The 27,519-nt window shown below is 45.5% G+C and overlaps 1 protein-coding gene across 3 annotated transcripts; it reads left to right on the forward strand.

Annotated features, from left to right (window-relative positions):
• LOC117185835 (putative sodium-coupled neutral amino acid transporter 11) lies at positions 1-27,159 on the forward strand. 3 transcript variants are annotated; one of them, XR_004474635.1, is made up of 12 exons: positions 4-610; positions 883-1,197; positions 10,798-10,857; positions 20,496-20,789; positions 21,018-21,132; positions 21,228-21,480; positions 23,304-23,374; positions 23,475-23,636; positions 23,872-23,984; positions 24,092-24,283; positions 24,658-25,035; positions 27,135-27,159. XR_004474635.1 is itself a non-coding variant. In XM_033398329.1 (11 exons), exons 2-11 carry the CDS (start codon positions 1,141-1,143, stop codon positions 24,919-24,921), a joined length of 1,581 nt encoding a protein of 526 aa, XP_033254220.1. In that variant the 5' UTR covers positions 4-610; positions 883-1,140; the 3' UTR covers positions 24,922-26,574. The 3 variants fall into 3 exon arrangements, 2 of the variants coding, with proteins under 2 accessions (XP_017149992.2, XP_033254220.1); XM_033398329.1 differs by lacking the exon at positions 27,135-27,159 and having other exon boundaries at positions 24,658-26,574; XM_017294503.2 differs by lacking the exons at positions 10,798-10,857; positions 27,135-27,159 and having other exon boundaries at positions 1-610; positions 24,658-26,574.
• The last annotated feature ends 360 nt before the right edge of the window (positions 27,160-27,519 follow it).

The raw sequence follows: 27,519 nt of genomic DNA on the forward strand, positions 1-27,519 counted from the left end.
AGTACCTGCAGGAAGAAAAGCTTCCCGCCGCACACGTGCTTCTATTTCTATCTCTTTGTTCGTGCTAACTGAAAAGATGAATGAAATGAATCGACAGACGAGAGCGTTGCCAGACTCTGCAAAAAAATGACCTCTTTTGAGAGAAAAGTGACACAGCTTAAAGCCCTGGTTTAACAGCTGTGCGATGTCTGGCAACTTTCGCTTTCGTTTCCTTCCTTCCGGCTTTTGATTTGTTATTGAGAGAGCGCTGCTCTCTTGCATGTTAATGTGTGCATGTGGGTGTGTGTGTGTGTGTGCGAGTGTGTCCGTAAAGTGTGTCTGAGTGTGTGCATTATTGTTGGCAATTTCAAAGTCAAAAAACAACAACAATAAGAGCATTATGCGCAGCCAACAACTGCGAAGCATTGAGAACAGAACAGAACTTGAGCAGCAAACGAGACACGACGCGACACGAGGCAAAAGCAGCAGCAGCAGCAGACACAGAGGCAGGCCGCGACGACAGGACAACGCCAACGTTATCCTTGTTGAGAGTTTCGCAATATATTTGTATTGCAGCAGTCTCAACGAAAGCGTCGAACCAACCTAATCGCATCGAACACCCGATTAAACGGTCAGAAAACTTCAGCAAAAAAATGCAATGACAATTTCTACACAAATAACAAACAATAAATGAACTAAAAAACAGTTAAAAAAAAAAACAATTAGTTTATTTGCCAATAAATAAATCCTTGAGTATAACTTTGGTCCTGTGCGCACGTGTGTCTTGTATAATTCTTGTATAACTTTCAATCAAACTTCAAGCAACAATCTGAGGAAAAGTGTTCGGCAACTGTCTCAATTATTTGCCATTACTTTAGGTACATTTTGTTTGTTTGCTTGCAGACGGCTGCTGCTGCTTCCTTTGAGCTGAGCTATCTTTAATCAAAAAAAGCAACAAAAAATCACGCCAACAACCCACCTAAACTTAACCAAACCTAAACCAAGCTCTCTGCTGGAGCACAACTAAAGGCAAACTCAACTACGTAAACTCGACTAAAACTGAAGCAGAAAGCTGTTAAAACTTTTACTTTTACTATTACTCGTACAAAACTAAACTAAAGAGGAACTGGCCAAAAGCCCAGCCGGGGCCAAGTGAGCAAAATGAACGACAGTCGACGCAACACGGCCACAGAATTCAGCTACATTCTTCAGCGTCAGGTGAGTCAATGCCAATGTCTACTGTACTCCACTGTAATTACACTGTACAATATATGCACTTACAATTACTGCAGTTTGATATGAGCCAGTTTTTTGGCGTCCCAGCTTGACTTCAATCAAGCTCGTACTAGTAGTTCTTTTGTTGCACACTAATTGCACACACTCGGATGCGCCAGCCAACGCAGGAAACCCAACTAATTGCACACACACGGACTAAACTGGGGGGCTATTACCCAGATGAACCTCTCCCCTACAGCGCTTTGACAGATCTGCTTCGCCTACAGGGCAAATTTAATCAATTTTCGCCTTCTTTTTGTCCACATTGTGGCAATCTTACATAATTTATATCGTCAACATGTTGTGGCTTGTCAAATGAATTGTTAATAAGCAACAGCCCTTGACAATCCATTAAAATGTACCCATCCATGGAAACCATCCTGGAAACCATCCTTCCTTCTCCCGCAGGCGTTTTACATACACCAATCTGGCTGCAGGATTTCGGCAGCTGCCGATGCTCGAGCCCCGATGCCACAATGGATTATGCTCAATAATCCCTTAAGCTCGTTATGGATTCCATTCCATTCCTTTCGGTTTCTGAAATTGGCTTGCGTGTCCGCCCACACACACACGCATACAAGCATTCACGAGGACGAAAACTGTTAAATCAATTTGTTTTCATTCACCCACTGCCAACTGGCACGGAAACGCTTTCCCAGCTCTTTCCCAGCGATGTCCCAACCCCAACAGGACCTTTCCCGTCCTCCCCACTCAGGCAATGACACATTACAATCATCAAATCGTGTCCTGATTGAGTGATAATCCAAATCACAATTCACAACATGCCACGGCCCTGGTATGATTAATGGATAGATCCCACTACACAGGCAGAATAAACAGAAGTCTTCTGAGGATAGAAATTCGAAGATTCATTGTGTCCATAGCTCGCAAATAACGGTTGACACTTTCGGCGTGTCTGATAAAAACCTCTCATTGACGGACACCTTGAGAAAATGGACTGAAAAGACCCGATCAAATCTGTTTTTGCTCAACTCGCTCTTCGCTCAAGCAAAGACCGATTTTTTCACTTCTCTTTTGTTCCTGTTTTTCACTGAGCATCTTGTCGCGAGTGAACGAACGAAGTGTCTTTTGCGTATGTATGCGTGCTTGTACGTGTGATGCTTATGGCAACTATCAATTTTTGTGAATTCTATACGGTTTTACTATTGGAGCTTAAAATGAATCGTGAAAAGCAAAACGAAAATGTTCGTTTGCCAATTTTGCAAATAAATATACATATTACAATACAATAGCCCAAAAGATGCGGAAAACATGAATAAATAAACATATACACGAAAAAAAAATTAAAAACACTTTACTCAGACACTTTTTTGGTTCTGCTCATCTAAAGACACTTTTGCTGTGAGCGCTTGACCAAAGTGTCTTTCTAAGTTGTTATTGTGAGACACGATCGTGTGTCGGGCTCACCCGAAAACCCGAAACACATAACACAAGCGAAGAGACAAAAAGTGTTCTGCTCAGTGAGAGACCGTGTCTTCGTGGTCTTTTTCGGTTTTGTCAGTGACGAGACAGCAAAGGGAAAAAGTGTTGACCGTCGTTTGCGAGATATGCCTTTATGGGGCGTCAAAATTTGTGAGGAACTTTTTAGGGACTTTAAACTTCAGTGCAAAATTTAATTAAGCCTTAAGCTCCCAAGGGTGCCGCTCGCATACTTGACAACAAAATCAATAAGAGGCAAGAGCGAACACGACCTTTAATTACACAACACATACTCGAGTGGAGGAGGTTTTATGAGGCCTGCTCCACAAACCGATGAGTGGAGCCTGACTTGCACTTGCCTCATCCGCATTCGCATCCGCATCCTCATCTCTGCCGCATCCCCATCCACTTAATCGCAACGTTCAGTATTCAAGGCATGTGGCGCCCTGGCATCTGCTGGCTGGCCTTGGCCAGGCTGGCTGCTGTGCCAGCTGAGGCATCAAATAAGAATGTCAGCAACAGCAACAGCAGCAGCAGCAACAGGAGCCGTGATAGGGACAGGGACAGGGATAGGGAGAGGGACAATGACAATGACGCCCACGATGAGATAACAGAAATCAATGTCAGAGAGGCATCAGCCAGTGCACTGGCTAAGCTCGGACAGACTGGGCTTCCCTCCTCCACTCCCTCCCACGCCCCAACAATTAACTTCTATTAGAATTTCAAATTGGCCACTAAGCCCCATGAACGTTTAATTCAATCAAAATACCAATCACAATTCCAATTGACCCAATTAAATCAAACGTCACTCGAGCCAAAAGAAGACAACGGAAAACTGAACAGGAATACCCAATTTAAATAAATTTCAAATCCAATGGCTATTGATGGCTGTCAGCAGACCCAAACAGGCAGGGAGACTACGTCTACGTCTACAACTAAGTGGATGATGGAGTGTGGGTACGGGTGCTCGAGTGGATGAGTGGTGTGTGCCAGGCACTCGAGCTGAAAGTGAATTGTGGTCGAGCAAGTGTCAAGTGCACATTGTGTGGAGGCGCAATGTCTCTGAAGAATTATGCAATGCACACAAAACTGTTGCATACCTGGATGGGTTGGAGCCTTGCCTGACAGGCAATCAAAACGAGTCGCAAATCTCATCCGTGTGCCTGGCCTTAAGCCGTCGTCGTGGTCGTTGGCAGGTTCTTCTATCCATCTCGTAAGGATCTGGGCATCGGTGGGTGGTCTGCATTGTGTGTCCTAAATGGTTTCGATTTCTCGTTTGCCTTGAAAAGCGATTTCGGCTCTCTGATGGATTCTTCCTCACCCGCCGCGCGCGCTTTTTTTGTGGGGGAAACAATAAAAGCAAACGCGTTCTGGGCCACTGTGTTTCTGTATATGTATCTGTGGCTGTGGCTGTGGGTGTGGCTCTGTCTGCATCTCGGAAATTGACGAGGGAAACGATAAAAAGGAAAGATACTCGTATTCAACCATCCACTGAGCCCCGCGCATTTGCCACAGCGGAAGGGGAGTGCAGATATATTGTATACACACGTGTTCCATAAAGATACATACATATATGCGCACACTCGTATAAAGATAGAAACGAGGGGAACGTTGTGAGTTGCTGCGGACACCGCAACTCTACGGTTATACCCGATACTAAGTCAGTATGGCTCTCCTCCGGCAGACGCCGCTAATATTAAACGACACGACAAAGAGTGCGTGCGAGAGAGACAGAAAATCAGTCTGAGCGTGACGTCGGGCGCTGCGTAGCCACTGCAAATTGATTTGTTCCTTTTGGCTATAAAAATGATCTGATCTGATCCAGATTCAGCAGTCTGATAGATATGGTCATTATCTATGATTCTGCGTTTTTAGTTTTCTCGAATGTGCAATATTGTGAATGCAACAGATTTTCGTCTTTTGTGTGGGCGGAAGGGGGTGGGGCGAAACTTTGAGATACACGTTTTATAGTAAGATCTAACAGAAGTGCGGATACCAAATTTGGTTACTCTAGCCTTAATAGTCTCTGAGATTTTTGAATATCCCCAGATTTTCGTCCTTTGCGGGGGCGGAAGTGGGCGGGGCAAAGTTTTGAAATATTCTTGTAGCAGTGACATATCACAGAAGTCTGGATCCAAAACATCGTTGCTCTCGCTCTTATAGTCTTTGAGCACTAGGCGCTGAAGGGGACGGACAGACGGACAGACGGACGGACGGACAGACGGACAGACAGACATGGCTCAATCGACTCGGCTATTGATGCTGATCAAGAATATATATACTTTATGGGGTCGGAAACGATTCCTTTTGGACGTTACACACATCCACTTTTACCACAAATCTAATATATCCCAATACTCATTTTGAGTTTTGGGTATAAATATATGTATTTCACATGCGAATAAATTGGGATTGTTTTTTTCGATCCGACACCCCCTCAATTTTGGTATGCAATGCACATATGTATATATTCGTATTCTCGTTTTCTCGCATGTTTTTATACCCGATACTCAAAATGAGTATTGGGGTATATTAGATTTGTGGTAAAAGTGGATGTGTGTAACGTGTAAGAATATTTCAAAACTTTGCCCCGCCCACTTCCGCCCCCACAAAGGGCGAAAATCTGTGGCATCCACAATTTCGACGATACGAGAAAACTAAAAACGCTGAATCGTAGAAGATGACTATATAATTGGACGTTGACATGCAATGACTGCATCTTTCAAGAGGCGATGCAGTTACTGCACCGTCAAGTGGCCCGTGTGACAGCAGCAGAAGGCTGTTACGCGCGGATCCCAGGCAAAACGCAGCCCTCCTCCCGCCCAACCGACCGAGGGGCGCTGCCGCATGACGCGCGGTGCGTAGCCGAACCAAACGCGAACATGGTCTAATAGCTATTAGACTAACATTCGAGGAAAATTAGTACTAAACTTACTAAGAAACTAAGCATGCAATCAAAGTACAAATACCACTACAGTTACTAATTAATAGAAAGGTGTGTAAGGATTAATAATTTAATAAGAGGAAGAGAATTAGTGATGGATATAATATGGTAGAGGGAATTATAATCCGAGCATAAGACCCTAAACGGTTCATGCAAGGAACAATTCGATCTACAAAGTGGAAGGAACAACGGTATAAAATTTCTAGTCAGACTAATAGGAATCGTGAAGTTTATGCAGCTCAACAGATCAGGGCTGTCTATGTCACCCCTGATCAAGTTGTGCATAAATATCACACCAAGCATTTTTCTACGGTTAACTAAGGATGGGAGGTTTGCTAATAGTAGTCTACTAGAGTAAGATGGGAGTCTTACACCCGCATCCCAGTTAAGGCCCCGCAGAGCAAAGAGTACAAAGTTTTTCTGTACTGATTCTATACGGTCCTGGTGTACTTTGTACTGAGGGCACCATACACAGGAGCCGTATTCTAAGATCGGACGAACAAGCGAGGTATAGAGAGTCTTTGTTATATAAGGGTCGTCAAATTCCTTTGACCACCTCTTTATAAACCCAAGCACGCCCATGGCCTTATTTACCATGGTAGAAATGTGTTCGGAAAACTTTAACCTGGGGTCTAACATAACACCCAGATCATCCACCAGGGTAATTCTCTCAAGAGAATTGGCTCAAGGGAGCCAACAAATGGCTAGAACGATGAAATGTCATAACTTAGCATTTCGAGGCATTAAGGTGTAACAAGTTTGCACAACACCATGACTGAAAGTTATTGAGATCGGATTGCAAGCGAGAATGAAATGAAATGTCCTTGTACTGGACACAGAGTTTAACATCATCCGCATACATAAGTACTCGAGAGTATGTTAATACTGAAGGTAAGTCATTAATAAAGAGTGTGAAGAGTAAGGGGCCTAGATGGCTGCCTTGTGGTACTCCCGAAGAAACCTTTACTGGGAAAGAGAGGGAGTTTTTGAAGAGGACTTTTTGAGACCTAGAACAAAGATAGCTAGAAATCCATCTCAGGAGGTTGGGCGGAAACCCTAAAAGGTCAAGTTTATGCGCTAAAAGGGAATGGTTTACAGAGTCGAACTTTACTAAAGTCGGTGTAAATAACATCCGTCTGTAAGTTACATTGAAAGCCTTTAATAATGAAAGAGGTAAACTCTAACAAGTTCGTGGTGGTTGATCGCCGCCTTATAAATCCATGCTGAGTTGGAGATATAAGTGACTTGCAGAGATGTTGCAAGTGCGGAGTTAAAACCCTCTCAAACATTTTAGGAATAGCGGATAACTTTGCTATACCTCTATAATTTTTTGCATCAGACTTGCTACCTTTTTTATGGAGAGGAATTATAAACGATTCCTTCCAGATCGGGGGGAAGCAAGAAGAATCAATGAATAGGGTGAATAGTTTAAGCAAAGGTCCACACAGAGCCTCGGCGCAGTACCTGAGTACACAACCTGGAACCCCGTCTGGACCCGGTAAAAACACCGGCTTAACTAGTCGAAGATCATGAAGTAGGGAACATTCATTTAACAAGGGACTGAAAATGCCGTTCGACCTCGGTAAACCGTATGGGTACGGATGACCAGAGTAGCTTTCCTCAGAATAGGTGGTTTGGAAGAATTGGGCAAAAAGATCGGCAATTGCCTGATCATTATTTGCCGACGTATTACAAAATGATAGCGAGGATGGGTGTGCGGACGTTCTACGCTTACTGTTTACGAAGCTGTAAAACTGCTTAGGGTCCTGAGAAAAACGTATCCTGCATCGAGATAGGTAGTTCTTATAGCATTGAGCATTAAGAACTGAAAAGTTTGACCGAGCTAATACATAGCGAGAGTGAGAAGTAGGAGAACCCACTTCTTGAAATTTTTTATAAAGTCTTGATTTTAAGTTTTTTAGACTGGATAACTCTTTGGTAAACCAAGGGGGTTTTCCAGATCTAGTCGGACAAGAAAGCGGGACACAAGAATCGAAAAATGTGCCAAGAACATTGTAAAAAATGTTTGTGCCTTTTATGATATCAGTGCACAAGTACAAAGCGGACCAATCAAAATCCCTAATGAGGTTATTAAGCTTCGCAAACTCGGCTTTACGAAAGCAGCGGACACGTTCGGGCAGCCTACTCGACCGATCCAATACAGTTTGTCCTATATCTAGCGACACCTCGAAAGTAGGGTGGTAGGCGTCTTCAGGTATAGTGAGCGGAAGGGCTCGGGTTAACAACACTATGGTCGGATCCGATACAAAGCACAGATCAAGCAATCGACCCAAGGAATTTTTCACATGGTTGACTTGAGACAGGGATAGGTCAAGCAAGCCGTCAACAAAGTCATGTCGTGACATGGGCACTAGGATACTAGACTCGCTTACCGAAGACCAAACAGTGCCTGGCAAGTTGAAGTCACCAAGAACTATCATACGATCTTTATCAGATAGCGAGGAAGAAACAGCGGTTAAAGCGGACAAGTGCTGCTCATAAATTGAAATATCCGAAGAAGGTGGGATATACGAGCAAGTAATGAATATAGCGAAAGCGGGAAGAATCAGTTTTACACACAGGAATTCCAGTTCCTGTTGAACTTGGACTGTGAAGTGTTCCGACGTGAAGTAAGAGTCCACTGCAATTAGAACCCCCCCTGCCCGTCGAGACGAACGGTCCTTTCTAAAAGTTGTGTACCGACCTGCCAAAACCTCGGAACTAAGAATGTCCGGCTTTAACCAGGTTTCAGTAAACACAATAACGTGGGAAGCAAATGCAACACTATCCCGGAAAAGAATGCTGAGCTTACTACGCAAGCCTCTTAAATTCTGATAGGTTACTAAAAGAGAAGTTAGTTTTTTGGAAAGGTGGAAGCAAGACGGGAAGTTGAGGAAGAGGAAGTTGTGGTTGAGGGTGGCACACTGGAAAGATTTGGAAGGGATATGGGGGGCCTATTCTTCTTCTTAGCCTTAAACTCCTTCACCACCAAATGCTCCGGCCAAAATTTGGCGGAGCAAATGGTGTCAAATTGAGTTGGGGAGATGCTTATCTTAAACGAGGCTATCTCCCTGGCATAAGAGAAGTTAAATTTCTCCACCTTTAAACCCACGGCTTTTATTTTGCTTTGAATAAAAACATCATTAGATGTGAGGTCAGGGGCCAGCCGTGAAGCAAAAACTTGTCGTTTTGGTGGGACTCCCACCAGTGGTTTAGTCACCACAGGCCTAGTACCTGTGGTGGCAATATCCGGAGGTCCGGAACGTCTATTTACTGGTGGGATCGGGATAGACGGGACAACTAGCGAACTTGCGGACACCACGGACACGGACGCTGCAGACGTACTTGGCTGCACATTCTCCGAGGCGATGAATTCGGCTACCGAATCTGCATCGCCAGCAGCTGTCGTTGCCCTTGGAGTGGCAAACGAGATCAACTGCTGCACACTTGGACTGGTCGGAGTCAGTTTTTCGGCGGCGCACGGCTGAGTGACGGTTGGCAATTGCAGATCCCGCGGAGTGACCTTTTTGCGCCTCGGAGACTCATTCAGCAGTTTTAAACCGCTAAACTGAGCCTCCATGGCTAGGAGCCGATCGTATTGGTTTTTAAAACCAACGGTCAGCTCCTTAAAGCCACTCCGCGTCTGCCTCATGAAAGCCACCATGTCTTTCTCCACCGCACGGCATGCCTCGCAACTGTAATGCAAGCCATTACGTTTGGCTATAGCATCACTCACGAGGCCAGAAAATCCAGCGCATTTTGCGTGCACTACGCTGTCGCAGAGCCAGCAGGGGACATTCGGCTGATCGTGGGTGATCTGCTTCTTACAGCTTTTTTTGGCACAGACCACAGCGTATTCCATTTTATTATTTATTTATATACTATTATTTGCAAAACAAATTGGTATCAGACCAATGTGCCAGACAACGCTCAAAGCGGAATTGGTAAAAAAAAAGAGAGCAGAGTGGAGAGCGGTTATAGCGAGAGCTACTAAGCAGAGAGCTCTATTGCTCGGAAAGTTTGAAGAGCGAGAGAGAAAGAACAGTTATTGAAGTTTAGGTGATAGCGAGAGAGTGATAAAACAACAAAGGCTACCAGACGAGAGCGGACTGCAATGCAATGTAATGCGTACTCACTCACTGCAACAACCCAAACACAAGCACAAGCACAAGCCGACGCCGAAAAATAAAAAGTTAAATAATGTTTTAACACAAATCAAAAGGCATGCACTCGCGTAATAGAATAGGTTTCCAGATTGTTGTCTGGTTAGGAAGTATAATTAGAATTTAGTTAGGAAAACACCGGCTGTTTATTCAAAACAAAAGAAAAAAATGCGGAGCGCAAAACAAAAATACGTCTGATCACTACGAAAGATAATCGGATTCTTCTAGAGTGCAAAATCTGAACCAGATCGTATAATTATTATAGCCAGAATCAAGAAAACAATTTCATTCTTTCTCGCTCTGTCTCTCTCTAACACACAGGTTTCATGGTCGGTTTTGCCAATTGCAAAATATGAGTTCAAGGATCTCAGAACCCATAAGAGCTAGAGGAACCAAATTTGGTGTCCTTACTGCCACACGTGTCAAAATTTCGCCACACCCCCTTCCGCCCCTGCAAAGGACGAAAATCTGGGGCATCCACAAATCTCAGAGACTATTAACGCTAGAGTAACCAAATTTAGTATCCGCACTCCTGTTAGATCTCACTATAAAACGTATATCTCAAAATTTCGCCCCACCCCCTTCCGCCCACACAAAGGACGAAAATCTGTTGCATCCACAATATTGCAGATTTGAGAAAACTAAAAACGCAGAATCATAGATAACGACCATATCTATCAGATTGCTGAATCTGGATCAGATCAATTTGCAGTGGCTACGCAGCGCCCGACGTCACGCTCAGACTGATTTTCTGTCTCTCTCGCACGCACTCTTTGTCGTGCCGTTTAATATTAGCGGCGTCTGCCTGAGGAGAGCCTTACTGACTTAGTAACGGGTATAACTGTAGAGTTGCGGTGTCCGCAGCAACTCACAACGTTCCCCCTCGTTGTTTTTCTGATTTGATACATATTTTTGTTTGATTTTTTTTATGGGGCATGGCTATGAAGTGAACTCGACTTTAATGGTTAACAATTTGATTCTTATTCATTTCAACAGGGCAGCGATGTGTCCGTTGCCGAGGCCTATGCATTCGACGACTTCAACAATTTAATGAAGGTAAAATTTGACCTACATTCCTAGTCATTCTTCTAGTCCCCAGCTGCACTCGCACTGCCATTCGTAGTAGTCCACATTCACATATAGTACTATTCCTCTTTACATTCATTAAATTCCAAGTGCCGCCTTCACATATACATATGTACCCAGAGAACGAGAATGAGTCAGAGTCAGAGAGCGGAAGGAATTCTGGCCGCGACCTTTTCCGAGGTCTTTTGGGTGGCGGACCGCCATTCGTGGTCCAAATTGCTCTTGGTCTCTGGACATCAAATAAATTTTCTTATTAAGAAATATTTTCCTGTCGCTGCTGTTCTACTCTGTAGACTTTGCCTTCGTGAGCTCATTATTAAATATTGCATCAAACAAAATCTCGTACCAGTTGATAATGATGATAAATTACAATCAAAAATGTACCATAATTCCTTTGAGGTGGAAAGAAACATTCATTGGAGTGATGCAAAGAAGAGGTGCCAGTACATAATTTGGAAATAAATACAAACTAAGCCGTCCAAAAGTGAGGACCACAAAAGAAAAGGATAAGCTGAAGCTTACAACAGAAAATAATACCAGAGAATGTCAGCCACAAAAAGGATTTCCTCTACATGCTTGATTTTTTGGGGAGGAAAGCAATAAATGTTGGCCTTGAAGAACGGAACATTGTGTAATATTTGATGCATTACCATGCATAAGTAAGGAAATTCATTCGGATCCCTCTCTCTCTGGAGCCCGTTGTGTGGGTGGGCTTTTGTTGGTTTCTTGGGCCCTCGCACCGAAAGTTTTGCTGTTGGCGAAGCCATTAGGCAGCCAAGGCTGTCCGAATTCCGACATTAAAAGTGGCCGGGATGGGTGTACGGTACGGAAAAGGAACCCCGGACAGAAGGCAGTCCTGATTGTTTGCTCAACTAATGGCCGCGTCGCCACCAAGGCAAATTGCCAATAGTTGAGACGCTCTCAACCACCTCGTGGCTGGTTCTCAATTAGGCTTTTCTGTGGGCCACAGTCGAAGATGGCTGATTAATTGCAGTAGAAAGCAGTTAAAGGGAACGGTAAAAACTGAATTAAACACTGAAAATGCCAGTCAAAATGTGAAGGACATGTCGAAACCTACCATTTCGAACCTACCTCTAGACTGTGCGCCATTTGTCTGCCTTGCATATTTGTGTTTGCTTTGGCACCGCAAGGAGATAGCGTGTCGACACGTTGTGTCAATATCCCCCCCCCCCCCCCCCAGCCAAAACACAAACTGCAGTGCAAAAGTTGAGCAATTCCTGCGGCGAGTGTCACGTTAACATTTTGCCACTCGCATCATTTTGGGTCCCGTCTCCCCTGTTGGCGAGAACCATTCACCCCATGCCCATGCCCACCGCCCACCGGCACAGTGTTTGCCTAAACGTTTCCATTAAAGTGAAAATTGTTACTCCCATTGTGTTGCTTTCTTTCGTTCTAATTTCATTAGCCAAGCCCGGACAAGCCAAAAATATTTGTCCATTTTTAATCAAACAATCTCCTTGGGCTATTGCAGTATCCCTCGTGGGGTATATAGGCACTTGGTTGGGATAGGACTACAATAGAATGAGGGAGGGAGTGCTTTGGAGATGTATTGATCCCTGTAAAATAAACGAGGGGGAACGTTGTGAGTTGCTGCGGACACCGCAACTCTACAGTTATACCCGATACTTAGTCTGTATGGCTCTCCTCCGGCAGACGCCGCTAATATTAAACGAGAGAGACAGAAAATCAGAAAATCTTCAGCGCCTAGTGCTCAAAGACTATAAGAGCGAGAGCAACGATGTTTTGGATCCAGACTGCTGTGATATGTCACTGCTACAAGAATATTTCAAAACTTCGCCCCGCCCACTTCCTCCCCCACAAAGGGCGAAAATCTGTGGCATCCACAATTTCGACGATACTAGAAAACTAAAAACGCAGAATCGTAGAAGATAACTATATCTTCTAGAGTGCAAAATCTGAACCAGATCGTATAATTATTATAGCCAGAATCAAGAAAACAATTTCATTTTTTCTCGCCCTGTCTCTCTCTAACACACACGTAGCATAGCCGGCTTTGCTTAGAGTAAAACATTAGCGCCTAGATCTCAGAGACTATAAAAGCTAGAGCAACCAAATTTGGTATCCACACTCCTAATATATCGGACCGAGACGAGTTTGTTTCAAAATTTCGCCACACCCCCTGTGGAGATAATGTTTTTTATCCCCAATCGGCCGACTAATTATTTCGAATTAAATAAAACTCGGCGCAGAAATAAAATTACGATATGTTCTTTAATGCGTGACATCCAAATTGCAAGCGTGGCTTGCCTGCCCTTTACATTGCCGCTCCGATCGCTAAGCGCAGCTTCGCTCGGCCGACGTCGGTAGGCAGACGCAAAGCGGAGATAGCGAAGAGCGAGCTGGCAGAGAGCGTTTAGCAGGGCAAGCAAGCGCAGAGCTTTAACAAACAAGTGAGTGACATAGACATAAGTAACAAACAAAATAAGCGGCTGAGGGCCAAGAATTAGGTGCTATTTGGCAAGCAGCTAATCGGCTGGGTTCTGCTCCGAACATTCACCCCCCGTTGGAAGGCAAAGGCTTTCAACAGATCCATCCTGAAGGGGCAGAACCGCTATTTTTCCAACGGCCCTCTTGAAAAGGCCTTTTTGAGTGCGGATGACGGCTACTCTGATGGTTCCATCTTTTCCTGGGATGACGCTCTCAATGCGGCCAAGCGGCCACCTTAATGGTGGCAGCGTTTCCTCCTTGATCATGACGAGCGCTCCTAGCTTGATGTTTGGAGACGATGACCGCCACTTGCTCCGCTCCTGAAGAATCGAAAGATACGCCGTGCTCCATTTTCTCCAAAACGCCTGCTTCATTTGACACAGCCGCTGCCATCGACTAAGTAGGTTGACCCGGAGATGCGCCACATCTGGCTCGTCGAATGCAGCTTTCGGGGCTCCATTGAGAAAGTGGTTTGGCGTGAGCACATCTAGATCATCGGGACTTTCTGTAATTGCATAAAGCGGACGGGAATTTAACAAAGCAGAGATTTCACAAGCCAAGGTCTGAATTTCATCAAGAGTAAAAATGTAGGTCCCGACGATGCGATGAAAATGATATTTAGCTGCTTTAACAGCCGCCTCCCACAAACCCCCAAAATGAGGTGAGCGAGGGGAGATGAATTTCCAGTCGATTCCACTAGAAACGCAGAGATGTGACACAGCCGACTTATGAGGATCGCGGAGGAACATTTGCCGAAGCTCCAAAAGCTCATTTTTTGCTCCTACAAAATTTGTAGCGTTGTCTGACCAGATGATTCGAGGTTTGGGACGTAGACTTATAAAACTCCTTAATGCTGCCAGAAAGGATTCTGTAGATAGATCCCGAACGACTTCCAAATGAGTTGCTTTGGTGCTAAAGCATACGAAGACAGCGATGTAACATTTGATAGGAGGCCTGCTTCTGACTTCCGACTTGTGATAAAAGGGTCCGCAAAAATCAACGCCCGTTGTGTGGAATGCTGGATTAGTCCTTACGCGATCCGCAGGCAAGTTTCCCATGATATGTTCCCTCAGCACTGGCTTCAAACGAAAGCATCTAACACATTTGCGAATGATTCCCGCAACATATTTGCGTCCACCAATAGGCCAGAATTTTTGCCGAAGCAGTCCGAGCAATCCTTGAGCTCCTGCGTGGAGAAACCTTTCGTGAAAGAAGATAATAATAGAGACAGTGACAGGATGTCCCTTAGGAAGCAGGATCGGGTGCTTCGCGTCGTAGTCCAATTCGGCATTTTGGAGGCGGCCTCCAACACGCAGCAATCCAAAGCTATCCAGAAATGGATTCAGTGAGGCCATCGTGCTTTTTGGGGGTAGGGCCTATTTGCTGGAGAGGGCCCTTATCTCTTCCGAAAATTGTTGCTGCTGTATTGCCCTTATGAGCAAATGCGTACCATTTTTGATGTCGATTACGGTAAGTTGACCCTTCGACCGCGCTATGCCTTTGTCCTTGAGAATGTAGAATCGATATATGTAAGCAAAGACGCGCTGCATGGATCCGAATGAGTTTTGAAATTTGCAATCGTACGATACATCCCTTTCGTTTGAAACAACCAATGCTGCATGACGAGGTTCTGGTACATCGGTCGGCAATTGCAAGCCTGCAGGCCACTCTGAGCTCTCAAGACGCAAGAATGGTGGTCCAGAGATCCAAAGGCTGCTATCCATTAGCTCAGCGGGCGTGGCTCCACGTGATATGATGTCGGCAGGATTCAACTTTGTGGGCACGTGATGCCAAGTCATTCCAGCGGTGAGCTCCTGAATCCGCTGAACTCGATTAGAAACAAATATATTAAAATTCAATGGTGATTCTCGAATCCAGGCAAGGGCTATGGACGAATCCGACCAGCAATGTATTTGGCATGGAGCTGATAATCCCTTAACTATGGTGGACACTAGTTCGGCTAATACGAGGGCAGCGGACAGCTCAAGCTTGGGGATAGTCATACTTTTCAAGGGCGCGACTCTGGATTTAGAGCATAAGAGATGACTTTGCACAATGCCAAGAGCTTCCGAACGCATGTATACAAAGGCGCCATATGCTGCTTGGCTCGCATCACAAAACACGTGCATTTCTAATCTGGCTTGCTGCCGAAGCACGTAACGTGGAAACTTAAAGTTTTTAACCATCGACAACTGCGAAGTCAGCTCAATCCAAGTCGTATGTAGATCCTGGGGCAGGCTTTCGTCCCAATTCAACTTTAGGCTTTCGTTCCATAGCGACTGCATAAATATTTTGGCTTTTGTGATGATGGGAGAGATGAGCCCTAGAGGATCGTAGAACCTAGCTAGTGTAGACAGGACCGAACGCTTCGATATTGGGCCTGCAGCGGTTCCGACGTGAGCGAAGCTAAACAGAAGATTGTCCGTGGTGGGATCCCAAACTGGACCAAGCGCCTTGGTTACTTCAGTCCCGTCATGAAAGGTAAGGAACTTTTCGCGATCCGCCTCCGATACGCCTTCCAAAGCAGCGGGTTCATTGGAACACCATTTACGTATGGGAAAACATCCTTTCGAAAGTAGCTCCTTTACCTGCTGACGAATCTTGATGACAGAATCAATGCTGTCCCCTCCAGATATGAGATCATCGACATAGAAATCTCTTCGAACAACATCAGCGCCAAGCGGAAAACGCAACTCTTCATCATTTGCCAATTGATGCATAGCACGAATTGCTAAGAAAGCGGCAGGTTTGGTTCCGTAAGTAACAGTCTCCAACTTGAACACCTGAATCTCCTCCTTCGGGTCATTGCGCCATAGGATGCACTGCACGTGCGTATCGGGATGGGAAACGCGTACACAGCGGTACATTTTGCAGATATCGCCACACAAGGCGACTTTAAAAAAGCGGAAACGAAGCAGAGTTATCAGAATTTTAGGTTGGATGGGGGGTTCGGCCATAAGCGCAACATTTAGTGATCCTCCAGCCGCTGTTTTGGCAGATCCATCGAACACTACGCGTAATTTGGTGGTTGTACTATCCTGCTTGTGGACGCAATGGTGAGGCACGAAGTACTGCGGGAGGTCTGACTGCCGCGAAGCTGGCGACATGTGTCCTAAATCACGATACTCCTGGAGAAACTCCATATATTTTGCCTTAAGCTGTGCATTTTTTGCTAGCTTCCTCTCCAAATTGAGAAATCTACGTAGCGCCTGCTGATACGATTCTCCTAATTCCTCTAGACTGAATTTGGTTGGCAAACGCACGGAGTAAGCTCCGGACTCTAGGCGAATGCAGTTTGTGACGAAATGCTGTTCGCAATGAACATCTTCCTCCGAAATTGATGAGGGCGAATAATCTCCATCGACTTCCCAAAACCGCCTTACAATATCGCACAAATTAGTCTCGCAAGCGGAGATGACAGGGGGATCTTCAACGGCTGCTAGCGCCGCACGGGCTTTCTCAGAGTTTTTAATACTTCCTGACACTATCCAGCCAAGTTTCGTCTTCTGCAATGTTGGCAATTGGTCTGACAGTCGAATCTGTCCAACGCACATTAATTCGAAAAACAAACCAGCACCTATCAACAGATCGACACGCTGGGGCTTGGCGAAATTAGGATCAGCCAGTTTTAGATTATTTGGCATTGGCCAATCCTTTGCGTCTAGGCCGAAGTTAGGCTGCATTCCTGTGATTGAGGCAGTGATAATTGCAGAGAGGAAACCGCGATAGCTTTCGTCTTGAGATTGCAGGACGATGTCCACAGCCTTGCTGGATGGTAGAATTGACTCTCCAATACCGGCGATTTTAACGTGAGACGGGTGAGGATCTAACTGCAGCTGATTGGCGAGTCTCGATGTTATACAGTTAACCTGAGAAGCGGAATCTAAAATGGCACGGCATGGAATAAGCGATCCAAAACGGCCCCTGACATATACGATTGCAGTAGCTAGAAGCACGTTTTGGCTAGGCAGAGATTTTTGACTCGAGGGGGGAGGGCTAATATATTTGCTTGCTACTAGGGCACTTGCAGGATCATGCTGGGTCGATTCCGTGCTCGGCGACGGCAACTCAGCGTCAGCGCCCGACTGCATGTGGAGCAGTGTGTGATGCTTGGCTTGGCAATTTCTACATGCCCCTGACTTGCAGCGTTGCAATGAATGGCCTTTGTTGAGGCAGTTTAGACATAAATGGCGCTTCTTCACCTCCTTGGTATCGAGAAAAAACAGGGAGATCTATAAATGCCTGGCATCGGGATATGTAGTGATCGGAGGATTTGCAATACTTGCATGTTGAGCTATTATGATCGTTAATGGAGGTGATTAGGGTGCTAGGTTTACTTTCTCCCACCTGCTGGCTAGGAATTGTTACCATAGCCGATCCCAAATTTTCCGGCATCCGACATCTTGCTTCCAAGAATGAGGCCATGCTTGACCACCGAGGCAATCTGACGTCGGCAAGTTCTCTTCCCATTTCTCCTTGGTCTTGTGGTCCAATTTCGTGCCTATGATGAAGATCAGCAACCCATCGGAAATCACGTCGGGGTCACCAAATTTTATGTGGAGATAATGTTTTTTATCCCCAATCGGCCGACTAATTATTTCGAATTAAATAAAACTCGGCGCAGAAATAAAATTACGATACGTTCTTTAATGCGTGACATCCAAATTGCAAGTGTGGCTTGCCTGCCCTTTACATTGCCGCTCCGATCGCTAAGCGCAGCTTCGCTCGGCCGACGTCGGTAGGCAGACGCAAAGCGGAGATAGCGAAGAGCGAGCTGGCAGAGAGCGTTTAGCAGGGCAAGCAAGCGCAGAGCTTTAACAAACAAATGAGTGACATAGACATAAGTAACAAACAAAATAAGCGGCTGAGGGCCAAGAATTAGGTGCTATTTGGCAAGCAGCTAATCGGCTGGGTTCTGCTCCGAACACCCCCTTCCGCCCCCGCAAAGGATGAAAATCTGGGGATATTCACAAATCTCAGAGACTATTAAGGCTAGAGTAACCAAATTTGGTATCCGCACTCCTGTTAGATCTTACTATGAAACGTGTATCTCAAAATTTCACCCCACCCCCTTCCGACCACACAAAGGGCGAAAATCTGTTGCATCCACAATATTGCACATTCGAGAAAACTAAAAACGCAGAATCATAGATAATGATCATATATATCAGATTGCTGAATCTGGATCAGATCAGATCATTTTTATAGCCAAAAGGAACAAATCAATTTGCACTGGCTACGCAGCACCCGACGTCACGCTCAGACTGATTTTCTGTCTCTCTCGCACGCATTCTTTGTCGTGTCGTTCAATATTAGCGGCGTCTGCCGGAGGAGAGCCATACTGACTTAGTATCGGGTATAACTGTAGAGTTGCGGTCTCCGCAGCAACTCACAACGTTCCCCCTCGTTCCTTTTTAGCAATGAATTGGATTTGCAAGGTTTAATTGCTGACAAGGGAATGCCGACAAATTATTTATGATAATTTTTGCTGGAAATTCAAGGAGGCTTTTATGTGCATAAATATTCGTTGACCCGGCCCAAAAGTGCGGACAGCACAATTGTCCTGCATCAGACTTCCGGTTGCCGGCTCTCGGCTCCTGACTCCTTTTTGATATATGAATAACTCCATTCCCAAAAATATGCTCGATTGCACAACGGAAACTGATTTTGTTCATTCATACATATAATTTATTAAGTCATTTATTTATGATAATCTGTGAGGATAGTTTCATTCAGGTTGAGGGACAAGTGGCAATAAAAATGTAATGTGGGGGTAATGTTTTCAATGATAAAATAATCAATTTAACTGGCTATAAATTATCCCGTTTAGTGTGTGGCATTGTTTCTCCCACTCGTATCGCATCACCCGCTCCATTACGGAGTGGAGTGGGTTCCCAAAGCTTTGAAAGGCGAGGATAGCCCTGCAGCCCTGCACCCCTCAGACTCGAGATTAACGTTGGCCCATTTGCCTTCTCCATTTGCCATTCGACGCGGCAATTTGTTTTTCCTGTGCGAGGGTAGCGTGGAAACAGGGACAAAGGCCAGGAGACAGAAAACGGAGGACAGAAACAGGACGTCTGACAACGGATACTTTGTAATTTCATTTGGCCGCAGCTGCTGCTGCCGCTGGTCGCAACCTTGCCAGGATGCTCCACCCTTGGCATTGGATTCTTGGCACTGCCACTGGCTCTGACACTGAAGTGTGGCGAGGCCCAGGCCCGTTCTTCATAATTAGCCATTTTCTTTTGATACTCAACGGCACTTTGCCGGGCGGAATGCGTGTCGTGTCTCTCAGAAGCGACCTTTGACGCCACTTAATTGAATTGAAAGCTCAACTCAACTCAACTCGCGCGTAATTTGCCTTTGGAAATGTTCATTACCCATCGCCTGTGCCGACATTTTCGCCCACGACAATCATTTTAAAGTAGTGCGCGGGAAATATTTACGCTTCACCACTCTTAAAGGGGGATCGGAGTGACTGTTTACTGTTTGAATTCTCCAATGTTATGTTGGGAAAACTTCTTTAATTGCCAGCTAGCTGGCAGAACTTTTCCCCGAATTCGGCTTTATCCCTTCTGCTTTTCTTTTTCTCCTTTTTTAGTTATGTGGGTCTGTAAATGTCACCCCCTGCCCATCCCCATTCCCATCCCCGTCCCCTTCTTTATTCGGGCCACAGCAGCATTGGCCAGCCTTTCGTGACTTTATGACGTGGCTGAGGAATTTTATTTATGTTTATGTTAGAGCTCTTGATATAAAGTTGTCTTTTATGGCAGCTGGCAGCGGAGGGGGGTAGGGTGCCGTTGGCGGTGCCGGTGCCATGCCAGTTGGATTGGTATCGAAACAATGGCAAAAGCCACATACAACTCATACTCTAACCGACACCGACACCAAGTGATTCTGGCACAACCGCAATTTACGATACGGATACGAGCTTACCTTTGGCTAGGATGTTGCGTATACGCAACGCTGACTGGTGGGTGATGGGGTGGTGGCTCTGGTGGCTTTGTTTTTGATGTAAAGAGCCACTCAAGGCAATCAACGTGCAATATTAGACATGAGCGAGCTACAAAGAGAGCACTACAGAGACCAATTTCTATCTTTCCCCAATGCTTTTGTTTCTCCCCTTCCCCATTTCCTAGAACAACCATCAGCCGACACATCAGCAACAGGGACAGCAGCCACAGCAACAGCAGCCCCAGCAGCAGCAACAAAATCCTTCCCAGCAACGGCAACAGCCACAGCAACCACAGCATGATGCCACGCTTGTCGACACATTGTCGTCGTTGCCACAGGCCTCGTTCAACTACATCAACTCTATTGTAGGCAGTGGCGTCATTGGCATACCATACGCCCTGCACCGGGCCGGGTTCGGCCTGGGCCTGGCCCTGCTCATCCTCGTCGCCTACATCACCGATTACTCACTCATCCTAATGGTGAGTACAGCAAATTGCTCGTTAATTCCGACTAGCAATCGAACTGCGAAAATTGGGGCAGCCTCGAAGCAGGTTTTAAAATCGAAATCAAGACAAATCCATACCGAATGCCATTCCGTTTGGCATTTGGATATTCTGCATAATCAATGAGAGTCCAAAGCACACACAACCCAACCGCCAACCCATCTGCTCGTGTGTACAACCGTTTAATAGCCGTTCCACTTACAGGTCAGATGCGGCCACATTTTTGGCAGGTTCAGCTATCCGGGCATCATGGAGGCTGCCTACGGGAAGTACGGCTACTACCTGCTCTCCCTGCTCCAGTTCATGTATCCCTTTCTGGGTGAGTAAAGTTTTCCGTGGGTCGCTCCGTGGGTCGGTCGTCTGTCATGCGAGTACACACATTATCCTCCTCAATCTCCGCTGCGCTCTTTATAGCCATGATATCGTACAACATTGTCGTGGGCGATACCCTGTCCAAAGTGCTCGTTCGCTTCTTCCCCTCCTGCGGCGCCTCGATGGGCGCTGTTCGACTGGGCGTGGTCTTCTTTGTCAACGTCGGCGTTGTGATGCCCCTCTGCCTGTACAAGAACGTCTCCCGCCTGGCCAGGGCCAGCTTCATCAGCCTGGCCTGCGTCGTCTTCATCCTGTTTGCCGTCATCATCAAGCTCATGTCCGGCGATTATAAAGTGTAAGTGTGCTGGCTCTTCCCCTAGCTCTACTTCCTATATATATATTTATCAAACGACACAAAGAAGCGTGGAAGCTTGGCAGGTGATAGGTTAATAGTTTTCCTTGATTGGCTGTAAGGGACTTTTTCCGGGAGAATGGAAATAGAGGTTGAAGTTTCCCTAAGATTAAGGGATTAAGATTTAACTCATTTACTCCTTAAGCCACTAAGTTTTCTCTAAGAAAGAAGCTATACCTTAATGTTTCTTAGTCATCCGAAACTGATGATAGCCTGAGTTGTAAGTAACGTTCTGCCCCAGGTCAATTAAAAAGATAATTAGCAACTGAAGCCATTTGTTTTAAAATCCATTTATAACGAGGGGGAACGTTGTGAGTTGCTGCGGACACCGCAACTCTACGGTTATACCCGATACTAAGTCAGTATGGCTCTCCTCCGGCAGACGCCGCTAATATTAAACGACACGACAAAGAGTGCGTGCGAGAGAGACAGAAAATCAGTCTGAGCGTGACGTCGGGCGCTGCGTAGCCACTGAAAATTGATTTCTTGCTTTTGGCTACAAAAATGATCCGATTCTCTACATTCATTCATTCTCTACAATTCTACGTTTTTGGTTTTCTCATATCTTTAAAATTGTGGATGCCACAGATTTTCGTCATTTGTGGGGGCGGAAGTGGGCGGGGCGAAGTTTTGAAATATTTTCGTAGCAGTGACATATCACAGAAGTCTGGATCCAAAACATCGTTGCTCTAGCTCTTATAGTCTTTGAGCACTAGGCGCTGAAGGGGACGGACAGACGGACAGACGGACGGACGGACAGACGGACAGACAGACATGGCTCAATCGACTCGGCTATTGATGCTGATCAAGAATATATATACTTTATGGGGTCGGAAACGATTCCTTCTGGACGTTACACACATCCACTTTTACCACAAATCTAATATACCCCAATACTCATTTTGAGTATCAGGTATAAAAATTACCAAACTAAACGGGAACGCTTAATGATTTATTTGCATTGTAATTACAAATTGTCTACCTCCAGCCACCATCTGAGCTGCAGTTGAGTTAGGGGCTGTGGTTGGCGGTAGGGTGGGTGGTTCTCGGCGGTGGTTCTTTAGTGCCAAGCTAAGTGCCGCTTTAGTGCTTTCAAATCTGTGGCAACTGTCCAGGGCGGTGGCTACTGGTGGAGCTGCTTCGGGGGACGCTCAGCTCATGAAATTTAGCGTTGGGCCACTTGTTTGCCTTTTATGGCTTTTCATTAGTCGAGTCGAGTCGAGTCGAGGAGTCTGTTGCATCGGCAACTTAGTTGTATGCATACATACATACTATAAACATATAAACCAACATAGCTGGGGTGGGGTCCCATGACCAGCAGCTTAGTCGAGCAACACTTTCTCTGCCACTTGTCAGGGCCACCGAAAAGGGGAGCTGCATATTCAGATTCAGCTTCAGCTTTAGTTTCAGATTAAAAAGTGGTTGGGGGAGGGCGTGGGGCAGCTCAATTCACCCTTGAATGTTGCGTCTGTTGTGGGGCATAAAATTTAAATAAATTTCCAATTTGCGGCCTGCCCCACTGTTACGTTGCTTCCTATCTTCCCGCCAGAGCATTTGTTTTTTTGTTTTTTTGCTTATTCCGTATGCGAACAATTCACGTTTCCCTGAGCCAGCGAAATGTTAATTTGGTATTAACTTTTGAGTAATATTTCTTGGGAAAAAACCTTTTCCTCTTTTCCTCTTCTCCCTTTTACCTACTACCTACGATCTTCTCCCTCCTTACACCTTTTCCCCTCTCTATTAGCCCTTTATTAATGTATTTCCAGAACGGACACTGCGGATTCGTGGAGCTTTGCTAACTCGGATGTCATACCAGCCACGGGAATCATGGTCTTTGGTGAGTTGCCAGTGGATTCTACACCATTTCCATTTCCATCTCTATCCATCTGTCGAGTGGTCAATTTCGTATCTGGTATTTGTGTTTGTCTGGACTGCAGCTTTCATGTGTCATCACGATACGTTCCTCGTTTATCAATCGATGCGGGACGCGACCATGGAGCGCTGGGAGAAGGTCACCCACATTTCGATTGGTTTCGCCTGGACAGTGGCGGCCCTGTTCGGCATCGCTGGATACTCCACCTTCCGTGCCCTGTCCCAAGGTGAGAACGAAAGGGAGAGTGGGAGAGGGAGTGAGGGTTCCTGGGATTGACGTAAATTGCATTTAATTGCATTGACAGGCAATTTGTAGAATTTCCTTGTTTTCCCTTTTCCCATTTCCATTTCGTTTTTGGTTCGGTTCAGTTCTTATCTGAAGATGCGCTATCACGATTGTATTGGGTTGTATGCCTGGGTTCTCCTCTGATCTCTCATCTCACTGTACTGTTTTTTTCGCAGGCGACCTCCTGGAGAACTATTGCTGGGATGACGACCTGATGAACTTCTCGCGTGTTCTCTTCTCCATTTCCATACTGCTGACCTTTCCCATCGAATGCTTCGTTTCTCGAGAGGTTAGCCCACTCATCCTCCTGTTTATTTGCACAGTCCACTTGAGAACATTTCTGCTACATTTATTTTCCGCTCTGCTCTGCCACTTCTTTCCGTTTCTGTCGGCCAGATTGTACGCGCATTAGTCCTTCGGTTCGTGCTGAAGGAACCCATCAGTGAGCTTACCCAGGACAAGGACCCCAAGTTGGAGAAGGGAGCCATCATCGATGAGTACTCGAAAGCCATTACCATGGCCATCGTCTTCAGCGCCTTCATCATATCGCCCATGACCGACTGTCTCGGCTCGGTGCTGGAACTCAATGTGAGTGGACCCTTTCCATCCCTGAGCCCTAAACATTGTACCCCTGACCAGTAGTACAAATATGTACTTATACTTCTTAGGGGGCCGAATCTATAGCCAACAGTGCTAACTGCTCTTCTGATATTTTCCAAACAAACCACATGAAGAGATGATAAAATCCCCCCGCATACAATATTTATATTCGTCATGCAACAGAAAAGTTCTCCTACTCTTTTAAATCCACAAGTAAAGTTCTCCATTGAGAGCTGAGAAATGTTTATTAACTTTAGCATTAACTTTCCAACGATCCCATGCTCCCATACACAATTTTAGGCCCTTTTAGCTTTGTACTTTTATGTAAATTTATGTCGGCACTCACACGCACGCATTTTTAGGGTCTCCTGGCAGCCATACCACTGGCTTATATACTGCCCGGCCTGGCCTACATCCGGATGGAGCCGCACGCCCTCTTCAGCCGCGAGAAGCTGCCCGCCCTGGGCCTGGTGGTGTTCGGTGCCCTGGTGACCATCCTGGGAGCTGCGGTGCTGCTGCCCGGCCTAATGGGCGATGATTGTCGGTCGGATATTGTGCTGGGCTACTGCCGGCAGGAGTTCCAGAATGCCACCGCCGATGTGGCCTCCACAAAAACGGTGGATTAGTCCGGGCGATAGGAAGGGTAATGGGAACGGAAGGCCACTCCCTATCGGAGTTCTCGTTCCAGGTCCGATTCTCCTCCGGAAAGCGCTTTCGCCGGTGGACATGCGGATCTGCGGGTGAGTGTGAAAGAGAAATGTAAAAGACTCAACTCAAACGATTTGACTCGAGTCCCACTGAAAAAGTAAAGAGGAGAGGGACAAATACTTTATATGCTTCCCCCCTTACTGTGTCTATTTCTTCCCCCCTTTCGGTTTGGCCGTTGTTAATCTTTTTATATGTGAAATAATTATACATTTTATTTATCACTATTATTAAGTCATTTTGAAATTCCATCTATTTTATCTGTTTTATGCGTACTTATTTTTGGGTTAGGTTTAGTTTTAGTTTAGAAATTTGTTTATGTAGGATTCAATAAATTTTATAATGTTCTAGAATATAGTTTTTGTTTGCCTTCGGCTAGCCAGATGCCCCTGAGAGCCCCATGAGAACGCAGAGGGGTCATTCCGTGAAAATTGCGACCTAGGGATGGCCAAGGAAGGGAGGGTCAATCCGCTTCAACGAGATTTGAGGCGAGGAAAAGCGTTCGAGGACAGGTCGAAGAAAGAGCCAATTATGTGTTCATTTTAGGTCCAAATTAACTCTCGTCGTAGCACGCACAGATTATAACCTTGTAATAATGAGAATAGGCATTAAGTGAGAGGAGGGCAAGATCACCACCCCAACTAGCCGACGAGCCTCCCAGCCGGGAATATCTGCGTGCCCCCTTCTCTCACTCCCCGACACCTGCCAAGTTCGTTACAGTTATAAGTAATTATTAATTTCATTATTATAAAGTTAGTGGCGCCCAACAATGGGACCCAAAATAATTGGTAGAACCGCATCTCGATGTGGTCAACAATATCGCAGGAACACACATCAAAAACACTTTCGATTTTTCTGGCAAACTAGATGCTATGTAGTGAGCTTGAGAAGAGAAGCATATACGTTTGTCCGCTTTTATTCTCAAACTACGGTTCCTGCAGCATCTGGGCCAGAATAACGAGCTATATAGTCAGCTAAATTTTGCAAATCAGTCGCATAGGAGTTATTGTTGAGAAGTTGCTAGCAGCGATCGACAAGCCACGGCTGAGGACGTAGAGCTTAGTAGGCGAGTAAATACCCTACAGTAATGGGGTCCGTAGCCCAACTAGTTAGACGTTTGGAAAAGCAGGGAAGAAGTCTTTAGATAAGTCTAGCCTGACCACGGATAACAAGTTTTGGCAAAGACCCATCCATTTTTAGCAATAGTATGCGGCAGAGCTAGCCATCAAACGCTTGGAAAGACAGAACAATCTCTTTATAAAGAGTTTGCCTGGCCACGGGTGATGGAAAACCAGAATACCTGTCCGCAGAAGCAAGAGTGCGAAGGAGAGTAAAGAAGACGAAACTGATTAGCTTCGATTTACTCGCACTTTAGCTTGCAGTCGTTGTTTTTGACTTCCGGATCGGCGCGCCAAAGCAATAAAACGTTTGGTTGCTGCGAGGGCTGATTAGCACGGCACAAGTAGCGGTAAATTATGTTTGTTATTTCTTCTCACACCAGTTCCAATAAGATTTTTTTTCAGGGGAACTAAGCTATGCTTGAAGGCAAATAAATGTTTTTGTATTTCTTTATATATTGCGGTTTTCACAAAATATTATTTTTTATTTATAAGTTGTTTTATGTTTTGTTATACCCGATACTCAAAATAATTATTGGGGTATATTAGATTTGTGGTAAAAGTGGATGTGTGTAACGTCCAGAAGGAATCGTTTCCGACCCCATAAAGTATATATATTCTTGATCAGCATCAATAGCCGAGTCGATTGAGCCCTGTCTGTCTGTCTGTCTGTCCGTCTGTCCGTCCGTCCGTCTGTCCGTCTGTCCGTCCCCTTCAGCGCCTAGTGCTCAAAGACTATAAGAGCTAGAGCAACGATGTTTTGTATCCAGACTTCTGTGATATGTCACTGCTACAAAAATATTTCAAAACTTCGCCCCGCCCACTTCCGCCCCCACAAAGGACGAAAATCTGTGGCATCCACATTTTTAAAGATACGATAAAACCAAAAACGCAGAATCGTAGAGAATGACTATATGTTTTAGAATGTAAGATCTCAACCAGATCGTATAATTATTATAGCCAGAATCAAGAAAACAATTTCATTCTTTCTCGCTCTGTCTCTCTCTAACACACAGGTTTCATGGTCGGCTTTGGCAATTGCAAAATATGAGTTCAAGGATCTCAGAACCTATAATGGCCAGAGCAACCAAATTTGGTATCCACACTCCTGTGATATCGGACCTTGACCGTTTCGTGTCCAAATTTCGCCACACCCCCTTCCGCCCCCGCAAAGGACGAAAAACTGGGGTATCCACAAATCTCAGAGACTATTAAGGCTAGAGTAACCAAATTTGGTATCCGCATTTCTGTTAGATCTCACTATAAAACGTATATCTCAGAATTTCGCCCCACCCCCTTCCGCCTCCACAAAGAACGAAAATCTGTTGCATCCACAATATTGCACATTTGAGAAAACTAAAAACGCAGAATCATAGATAACGACCATATCTATCAGATTGC

The sequence above is a fragment of the Drosophila miranda genome (genome assembly GCF_003369915.1).
Source record: "Drosophila miranda strain MSH22 chromosome Y unlocalized genomic scaffold, D.miranda_PacBio2.1 Contig_Y2_pilon, whole genome shotgun sequence".
Taxonomy (NCBI): domain Eukaryota; kingdom Metazoa; phylum Arthropoda; class Insecta; order Diptera; family Drosophilidae; genus Drosophila; species Drosophila miranda.

Bases quoted from the DNA above. Each gene is read 5' to 3' on its own strand.
- LOC117185835 (XM_033398329.1), top strand. From the start codon at position 1,141: ATGAACGACAGTCGACGCAACACGGCCACAGAATTCAGCTACATTCTT. The intron at 21,133-21,227 runs GTGAGTAAAGTT...CGCTCTTTATAG, and splicing joins GTTCATGTATCCCTTTCTGG to CCATGATATCGTACAACATT. The intron at 23,375-23,474 runs GTGAGTTGCCAG...TCTGGACTGCAG, and splicing joins CACGGGAATCATGGTCTTTG to CTTTCATGTGTCATCACGAT.